Raw genomic sequence first — 9909 nt, 5'->3', positions numbered from 1 at the left:
TACATAGTACGGGAGCGTGGAGTTTGGAGTCTGAACCTAGAATCCAGATAAACAGAGAGAGAGAGAGAGAGAGAGAGAGAGCTGAAGGAGCAGGCAGTCATCCTTTCTCTGGCCCGCGGACCTTTAACGCGCACAGCACTCAGCGAGCCAACCATGCTGCGGCTTGCTGGACTTTTACTATGTGTGACCTCCTTGCTGTGTGTGTGCACTTTGGATGGGATAAATGCAGAGCACTAATTCCAAGTATGGGTCATGTCACGTCACTTTCTTTTCATATAATCGATGGCATACAAGTTCAAATGTTCAAAGTTACCATAAATGCATAGCAGTACATTGGACAATACACTTTAACAATATTTCAAAGACAATAGAAGTAATTATGAAGTTACATATAAAGATGTGTTTATGTTCTACTTAAGTATGTCAAAAAAGTACTCTTAAGTTTAACTAATTGCATTTAATAAGAAAAACAATTTGTTATTTGTTATTAAATTTGTGCAATTAGGTATCAGAAAACATTAAATTCCATATTCTTTTAAAGTATATTAGTTATGTAATTTTATTTTAATATATTCTGTTTTCTGTTTTCATTTTAAAGTTTTAGCAGTTTTGTTGAGTCTTTTTGTCTTCTTTTTTAAACAGTCAAGTTTCAGTTTTTAGTTTTAGTTGACTTAGTTTCAATTTTAATTATTAATTTGAATACCTCAACTTACACTAAACAAACAAGACAAGGCAGCTAGCTGAAATAAAATAGCCTAAGTTTATTTCAGTTAACGTTTATGTCTATCTAGCTATATAGTTTTAGTTAACAACTATAACCCTGGTGCAAATCACCTTCTCCTGTCCTGTTCTCAGATTTCAAATGTTCAAGTTGAAAGTGCTGGAAAGCGTTCCCGCAAAAACAACATCTTCCACGGCAGCTCAGCAGAAAGCATTCTGGGTAAAGTCAGGCTTGAGGCACTTCAGAGGCCCTTCATGGTGCTGTGGAAGATGGGCAAGGTAATAATACACTTCATTATGTATCATAAAAATGTGTTTCATATCCATTTTAATTTTGAACTTTTAAATATTTTCCACAGTGATTTGACTTTTTGTGTGATTTTGCACTTGCACACTTAGATCAGAAGCCTGTATGCCCAGAAGGCGGAGCCTGCTACCATCAAAAACTTGAAGAGGGGTGTGGCCAGTATGCTAATGATGCAGCTAAAGTCCGGGAAGATGTTGGAGGTAAAGCCTGACAATTACAATTCTCTACTGAAGTGTTTAAAGTATATACGTTTTTCTAAGTTAAAATACTTTCTCTGTAATTTGCAGAGTGATGCTTCAGGGAAATGTTTAGTTGAGTACAAGGCTACCAAAGATCAGGTGATCCGTATAAAACACTTGGATACTTGCAAAACACAAGAGATGGGATTCACTACACACAGCCCAGTAAGACAAAAACTCATATTCTCATCATCTTACCTCATATATACACCATTCCTGGCACTTTTTATTCACCTTTCCTCTGCTCTCCTCTAGGTATTGGGTGTCAGTGGGAAGTCTGCTTCTGAAACAGTTATCACTCTGGAGAATGGCATCATTAAGTCTGCTGATGTTGAAGAAACACACACATTGTCCGTCAATGCTCGTCATAAAGCTGCAACTAAAGTCCTGTCCAGGTACCAAAGAAATGTAAAAACAAATCACGCATGATCAACAGAATAAATTATTAAAGTATTTTCTGATTTCCCACAGGCAGTCATTGACGCTTAAAAAGATTGAGGTTGGCCCAGCAGAAGTGGCCGGCAAAGATGCCGCAAGTGTGGTGAAGTCTCTGGATGACAAACTCATGTCTGTTGGAGTCATGGTGGAGAAAGTTAAAACCAAATGCAAGGGATGCCCCACTGTGAGCTATCCTATGTTTTTTGGTGCTTATGAATCTGATGTGAAACAATTCACTTCAAAATGAAAATCATCATTTACTCAGCTTACACTAAAAACAGTTAGTGTAGAATTTACTTTGAAACTATTTTCACTCAGAAACACAAAAATAAGACATTTTGAAGAATGTTAACCCAGATCTTTTCCCCCCAAAAAACTACTTTTGTGTTCCATGGATGTAAGAAAATCATATAGATTTAAAATAACTCCTGGCCAGGACATGTCTGGGGAATAGAGGACATATGGTCACCCTCTGTATGATCACAGACAGAAGTTTGTGAAACATGTTTTTAAGCATGTGTTTATACTAATTAAGTATTGTATTGTTTTGGTGCACAATAGCTGATGGATACATGGAAGGCAGTGAGGTCTCAGCTGGAGCCAGACTCACTCTCTAAAGCAAAAGCCCCAAGGAGCTTCCTCACGCTCTTACACAGCCTGCGCAAAGCCAGCAAGTCGGAGATCCTGACTGTACTGCGCAACTGCAGCAAGACTGTACTGTAAGACCAAACTCCTCATTTCTCATTTGTATACTTTGGTTAGATTTACTACAAACTACTCTTTTAAATTAGCTGCAGACTGCAGTAGCTAGTGTACACACACACACACACACACACACACATATATATATATATATTTATATATATAAATACATACACACACACATATACTGTATATATGTATGTATAAGCACTGTAAGTAAAAAAAATAAAAGTGTATGTACATAACTTTTTAAATATGTAAATATTTTAGAATATTTACCTAAGAGTAATCAGACCTGTATTTCTCGCTCAAAACTAATTCGAATGAATTAATCTCGATTAAGGTGACAAAGAAATTTGAACAGATAAATAAAAAAATAATAATAAAACAAAAACCTAGACCATACATCAAAAACACTGTGATGAACATTAGTGATTAACTAAAAATTTTGCTGTAAAAAAGATTCACCTTGCAGACTTCTCTGTAAAGAGAACGAATGAACCGATTCACTAAAATGAATCAGATTTCCCATTGAAAGATTACGTTTAACTATAACCTCAGTTTCGTTGTTCTTTTAAACTTTCTATTCATCAAAAAATCCCGAAAGAAACGTATCATGTTTTCCACAAAATATTAAGCAGCAATAGTGTTTTCAACACTGATAATAATAAGAAATGTTTCTTGAGCAGCAAATCAGCATATTAGAATGATTTCTGGAGGATCATGTGACACTGAAGATTGGAGTAATGATGCTGAAAATTCAGCTTTGCCCTCGCCAGGAATAAATTCCATTTTAAAATATACTAAAATAGAAAACAGTTATTTTAAATTGTAATACTCTTTTACAGTATTACTGTTTTTCATCAAATAAATGCAGGCTTAGTCCTTCCAATTTACATTGTTTCCCTGTCTTTCTAGGCCTCAGCTGGTGGATGCAGTAACATCAGCTCAGACTTCATCTTCTCTCGCAGCCATTCTGGAGTTTCTGGACTTCAGCAAAAAGGAAGGTTTAGTGCTGCAGGAGCGCTTCCTGTACACATGTGGCTTTGCCTCTCACCCTACAGAGACCATGCTGCAGTCCCTGCTGGTAAGAGAACTGCATTACTGCACTCACACATGTACTTAGAGCCTCCCCACTGGGACTGTAAGCCTTACAAAGATGGCAGTATTATGTTACTTTGCTAAATATTCATTATGTTTGGAATTCCCATTGATGACGCTAGTGGTGCAAAAAAATGACACATTTGACCTTTAAATGTGTTTAGAGTTTCATAATTTTTATGCTCTCCTGTAGGAATTGTCTCAAGGTAAAATTGGCAGTACAGACATTAAGGAGTCAACTGTGATCATCATGGGAGCTCTGCTCAGGAAACTCTGTCTGAAAGGAGCATGTGAAGTACCGGTGAGTCTGCACACATTGGATTATTATTTTTATTCCTTTCTATACTTACAAATGTATATCAAAACTACAAAGCAAAATGCTTCCAGTATCAAAACAAAAAAATGATTAAAGTGATAGTTCACCCAAAAATGAAAATTCTGTTTACTCACTCTCAAGTTGTTCCAAACCTGTATGAGCTTCTTTCTTCTGTTGAACACAAAAGAAGATATTTTGAAGAATGTTGGTAACCGAGCAACTGTTTGGTTACCCAATATATCTTCTTTTGTGTTCAACAGAAGAAAGAAAATCTTACAGGTTTGGAATAACTTGAGGGTGACTAAATGAGGACAGAATTTTAATGTTTGGGTGAACTATCCCTTTAAGTGAATCAAACTGAGTTCAGTAATTCAAACTGACTGAGTGTGTTTCTCTTGTGTTTGATGTGCAGACAGTGGTTAAGGTGAAAAAGATGCTGTTGGCAGGCCCTGACAGCACTCGGGTGGAGTCCGAGGTTCAGATGTACCTGCTAGCATTGAAGAACGCTCTTCTGCCGGAGGGTGTTCCTGTTCTAGCCAAATATGCTGAGTCTGAGGTGGGAGCGTTTAGCACCATTGCCATCACAGCGCTGCAGAGATACAACCCTGAGCTGATCACACCAGAGGTAAATTATCACTGCCCCACAAAAAAAATACTCTTAAAACAACTCTTCAAAACATTTAACACTGTATTTCCACAGGTGAAAAAGATGCTGAACCGCATATACCACCAGAACCAGCGTATTTATGAGAAGAACGTTCGTGCTGCGGCAGCTGATGTGATTATGAACAGTAGTCCATCCTATATGGAAGTGAAGAACCTTCTGCTCTCCATCGGACACCTGCCACATGAGATGAATAAATACATGCTGTCTAAAGTCCAGGACATATTGCGCTTCGAGATGCCAGCCTGGTGGGTCTCACATTTACTAATCAGATTCTCTGGGCTTTAAATGAACAGAGGTTTTATTCTTAATGATTATCTGTGTGGCACTTGTGTGATAAAAGTCATATGTCTCGTTTGTAGTAAACTGGTACGACAAGTGATGAAGGACATGGTTTCCCACAACTATGACAGGTTCTCAAAGACCGGGTCATCCTCTGCTTTTTCAGGCTTCATGGCACGTAAGTGACCTTTGACCTATGACCCACTCCTAACCTTTATACTTAAACCTATAGTTATTTTTATATCACGATGCCTGATAGAAAGTCTGCATGGAGGTGTTGCAATATACAATCCAAGAGACATTCGTTCATCTCATTGTTTCACACTATGATAAAAAAAAAATGTTTTAGAAAATAATATTTAAACAAACCTCATCATTACCAGTAATGATGTAGTAGTACCAGTAAAAAAATAAATAAATAGCTCAGTTATATTAATATATAGACATTAATATACACTATCGTTCAAAAGTTTGGGATCTGTAAGATTTGTAGTATTTCTGAATGAAGTCTTTCATGCTCACCAAGGCTGCATTTATATGATCAAAAAAAAAAAATCAGTAAAAACAGTAACATTGTGAAATATTGTTACAATTTAAAATAAATGTTTTCTACTTTAAAAATATTTTTAAATGTAATTTATTAATGTTATAGCAAAGCTGAATTTTCAGCATCATTACTCTTATTTTTGTGCAATCTGTGATACATTATTTTCAGGATTCTTTGATGAACTGAACGTCCAAAAGAACAGCATTTATTTAAAATCAGAACAGTTTATATCATTATAAACGTCTTTACTGTCACTTTTGCTGAAAAATTTAATAGTAAATAGTAAAATAGTAATTTATTTAAAAAATCAACTTTTGAACAGTATTGTACCACAATATCCTAGAGACTTAGGCCAGTAAGCAACCACCTATAAATGCCCTAGTAACCACCTAGAACAGCCTAGCAACTGCTTAGCATCTCAGAAATTGCATAGCAACACATTGGCAACCACTTTTTTTTTTTTTGAGGAATAAAGTGCGTCTTGCAGTAGTGTCTGAATTTTCTATCTTTAAACAGGAACTGCTGATGTCACTTGCACCTACAATTTGGACATCCTGTACTCTGGCTCTGGCACTTTGAGGAGAAGCAACATGAACATTTATGGCCAGAGCAACAATGCCCTCCTTCATGGCCTTCAGGTACCGTCATCATTACCACAACACAGTGTTGTACAGCATATCCCATAAACATGCATTGTGTGTTCTGACATTCACCTGTTCTTTGTGTTTGTCGTGCTGTATTTCAGGTGACCATTGAAACACAGGGTCTAGAGTCTCTAATTGCAGCCACGCCGGATGAAGGAGAAGAAGATCTGGAGTCTTTTGCTGGAATGTCTGCTCTGCTGTTCGATGTGCAGCTCCGCCCAGTGACCTTCTTCAAGGGCTACAGTGACCTGATGTCCAAGATGTTCTCTATGTCTGGAGATCCGATCAATGTGGTGAAGGGCCTTATTCTGCTGACAGACCACTCACAGGTATGACATTCACCTCAGTATACTCTTATAGAAGAGATGCTGGACTCCTCACACTCCATGTAGACCTGACACAAGCAGTAGATGTATTTCTGCAATCAATAAGCATAGCCTGACAGCCTGGGGGCAGTGTGAGACAGTTGTGGGCCAGATTACAGGGCCAGTGCTTATTAACATATCAGAATTTTGAGAATGATGCAGCAGTTAGTTTGCATTGTTTTAAATGTGTATTATATTTTTTGTTAATTATGCTGGAAATTACATGGCTATAATATAGACAGAATTGTTCTATTTCAAATAAATGCTGTTCTTTTGAAGTTTCTATTCATCAGAGAATCCTGAAAAAAAAAATAATATTAAGCAGCACAACTGTTTTCTATGTTGATAATAATAATAAATGTTTCTTGAGCACCAAATCAGCATATAAGAATTATTTCTGAAGGATCATGTGACACTGAAGACTGCAGTAATGACTGCTGAGAATTCACCTTTGCCATCACAGGAATAAATTACATTTTAAAATATATTCAAATAGAAAACAGTTTTTTTTTAATTGCAATGATATTTCACAATATTACTGTAATTTTGATTCAAATATGCAGCCTTGGGATGCATAAGAGACATACAATTATTCATTTAAAAAGATTTTAAAAGCCCAAAATTTAAATATTTTATTTCTAATGTTTATATCTGTGTTTTTCTGTCAATATGGGGTGCTGTGTGTACATTAATGAGGAAAAAAATTTAACTTAAATGATTTTAGCAAATGGCTGCAATATAACAAAGAGTGAAAAATTTAAGGGGGTCTGAATACTTTCCGTACCCACTGTATATATAAAAAAATCTTACATTCTTGTTCTCTTCTAAGGTGATTCCTCTACAGTCTGGTCTAAGAGCCAGTGCTGAGTTCCAAGGTGGTCTGGCCATCGATATTTCTGGAGGGATGGAGTTCAGCTTGTGGTACAGAGAGTCTAAGACAAGTGTCAACAACAGGTAGAATCTTCTATTGAAACTACATCTTTTCAAACTCCTTGTATGGGGAAGATATTGTGCATTCAGATATAGACCTGAGGTGGCAATTAAAACGCAATCCATGATGTCCTTATGGAAGGCATTTCACGCTTGGTTGCTTCGGATGCAAAGTCAGCTTTGGTAAAATCGACTTCAGAATCCATTGCCAGATGTTTTTCTTCACTAGGTTTTCCAAATGACAGTAAACATGATGCCGCTGCATCTTATTATAACATCATTAATCCTTCAGAGAGATTCAATGCTAATCCACGTCTTTAGCCACAACTGCACCTGCTTGCTTACTATTAGTTTGTGGATGCAAGCAATGGCAACTTGGCAACTCAAATGAGACAGGCGGGAAATGAGGGCAATGGAAAGATGCTGTGGTAGGAGTAAAAGATCAGGGGTTGAGGGTAAAATTAGGTTATGATATTGATTGTGAGAAACCGAATCCTCTCAGGGAGAGATTTCAGATCTTTACATTTGAAACGTTCAAGACAAAACACTTCTCCATTATAAAATTTGGTTATGAGTGTATATCTCTTTTTCTTTTCTTTTTTTACCTTACTTTTAGCGCTGTGGGTTTGCTGTTCTTTGTTTGATGACGGGTATTTCTAGGTGGCATCTGGTTTTGTACATCTGCCAGTCCTCAGGATAGGCAGGAGCAGGTGTATGAATCAGGGCGGCAGGCTTTACCTTCTATGAAAATGCACACACACACACACACACACACACACACACACAAGAAGACAAACAAAGACTCACTGACAGACATACAACCTAATACGTAAACACATGTGAGTGCGGGCACACAGAAGCGGGGAAAACCGATAGAAAGATAGTTACGCACACAGACACACATAGTCAGACACAAGCGGGATATGTTTAGAAACGAAATAAACCACAGCTCTCTCGGGCACACAAGATTAGCATGCCTCCACTCAGCCCACTCATCACAGGCAGCCATGTTGAATAGATCATTTAAGGTGGAGGTTGAAAGCATGGAGCCAGACAGTCTCATGTGATATGTGAGCCCAAACACCAGAACTGACTCAGCAGAGACTCTGAGGAAGAGACTATGGCATAAATCTCTATCCTAAGTTGTTCTCTGGAGCATGTGGTGTAGGACGAATGAGCGTAAACATATTGAGAGGAAAAAAAGCTAAAAATAAAGTTGAGATGGGATTCAAGTTATGTGCATGTCCAAAGAAAAACTCATGGGGTAGAATATTTCTAATTTAAAAATGTTGAAGCTGAGTTGACTGATTGTAGCAAAAATAGCCTTTTATTATAATGTTTATTAATATTTTGTATTAGCTTTCATTTTGTATTTAGCTTTCTTTTTTTTCTTTTTTTTGTCATTTTGTTGTGCTTTTGTCTTTTAAAATATATTTCTATTTAGCTCCCATATTTAATTCAGTGTTAGTAATTTTAGCACGTCAACTTAGACTTATTTCTAATTTTCATTTAAGCTTTTTGTCTAATATTTTATTTTAGCTTTATTTCAATTAAGGAAAAGACAATAGTTTTAGTTAACAGTGACACTGAATCTAATTTATTCTTAATCTAAGCAACTCATAATATTAAATGGTTCATTATTTATTTCAGTTTTACTTGTAGTAATTTTACTGTTTCAACTAAAACTGATTTTATTTGAGTTAGCTGCCAAGGAAACTAACGAAAGTTTTTCATCTCATATTTATATTACTGAACTCATAATAATACTGTTTAAAATAGTTTATTATTATGTTTTCTTTGAGCAATATACATGCACACCTAAATTAAACTAGCAAACAAACTCCTGGGAAAAGAGTAAATGGGACTGAAACAAAATAGCTAATTCAAAAAAAAATTTACTCAACTGCTCTGCTTGTTGGCAGAGCAACAAAAAATATAAATAAATCAATTAATAAAGATAGAAAATGGGATAACAGAGATGGGTTTCTTTTCTTGAAAGCCTTAAGAATACTGGAGTAAATTAAAAAAAAAGTAAAAATCTGAAGAAATAATTAAAGATTTACCTTGTGCTTACCAAGAGTTTTTAGTGTACTTGCTAAACTCATCCTTGACACTGTGTGCAGGGGAGCACTGGTCGTCATCGGTAACGTGACTGTGGATACAGACTTTGTAAGCGCTGGAGTGGAAGTAGGTTTTGAGACAGAGGCCACCCTGGACTTCATCACCACTGTGCAGTTCTCGGAGTACCCCTTCCTCGTCTGCATGCAGATGGACAAAACCACTTTCCCCTTCAGGTATCTATCAACCAATCAGATTTTAGGGAGAACGGGTTAAAGGGGTCATATGATGTTGCTAAAAAGAACATTATTTGGTGTATTTGGTGTAATGAAATATGTTTATGCGGTTTAAGGTTCAAAAAACACATTATTTTCCACATACTGTAAATTATTTTTTCTCCTCTATGCCCCGCCTTTCTGAAACGCATCGATTTTTACAAAGCTCATCGGTCTGAAAAGCAAGGTGTGCTGTGATTGGCCAGCTATCCAGTGCATTGTGATTGGCCGAATACCTCAAGCATGTGACGGAAATGTTACACCGATTACCATATTGTGATGCCTGCGGCAACCACATGTGACGACCCCGGGCTGGACTCC

The 9909-nt window shown here is 36.8% G+C and overlaps 1 protein-coding gene across 1 annotated transcript in view; it reads left to right on the top strand.

Annotated features, from left to right (window-relative positions):
• Positions 1 to 9909, top strand: part of LOC107758845 (microsomal triglyceride transfer protein large subunit-like) — a 16322-nt gene that overhangs the window by 3780 nt on the left and 2633 nt on the right. Inside the window, exons 2-16 of the mRNA XM_016576672.1 lie at positions 792 to 999; positions 1120 to 1227; positions 1315 to 1431; positions 1522 to 1661; positions 1738 to 1888; positions 2266 to 2423; positions 3325 to 3493; positions 3701 to 3808; positions 4236 to 4448; positions 4524 to 4735; positions 4850 to 4947; positions 5833 to 5954; positions 6062 to 6289; positions 7155 to 7279; positions 9379 to 9549. Coding sequence (XP_016432158.1) covers positions 792 to 999; positions 1120 to 1227; positions 1315 to 1431; positions 1522 to 1661; positions 1738 to 1888; positions 2266 to 2423; positions 3325 to 3493; positions 3701 to 3808; positions 4236 to 4448; positions 4524 to 4735; positions 4850 to 4947; positions 5833 to 5954; positions 6062 to 6289; positions 7155 to 7279; positions 9379 to 9549 — 2328 coding nt within the window. The remainder of the gene's footprint in view (positions 1 to 791; positions 1000 to 1119; positions 1228 to 1314; positions 1432 to 1521; positions 1662 to 1737; positions 1889 to 2265; positions 2424 to 3324; positions 3494 to 3700; positions 3809 to 4235; positions 4449 to 4523; positions 4736 to 4849; positions 4948 to 5832; positions 5955 to 6061; positions 6290 to 7154; positions 7280 to 9378; positions 9550 to 9909) is intronic.

The sequence above is a fragment of the Sinocyclocheilus rhinocerous genome, unplaced genomic scaffold (assembly GCF_001515625.1).
Source record: "Sinocyclocheilus rhinocerous isolate Xijiao unplaced genomic scaffold, SAMN03320098_v1.1 scaffold1435, whole genome shotgun sequence".
NCBI classification, from domain to species: Eukaryota; Metazoa; Chordata; class Actinopteri; order Cypriniformes; family Cyprinidae; genus Sinocyclocheilus; species Sinocyclocheilus rhinocerous.
This window is presented reverse-complemented; position numbering and strand designations above follow the sequence as displayed.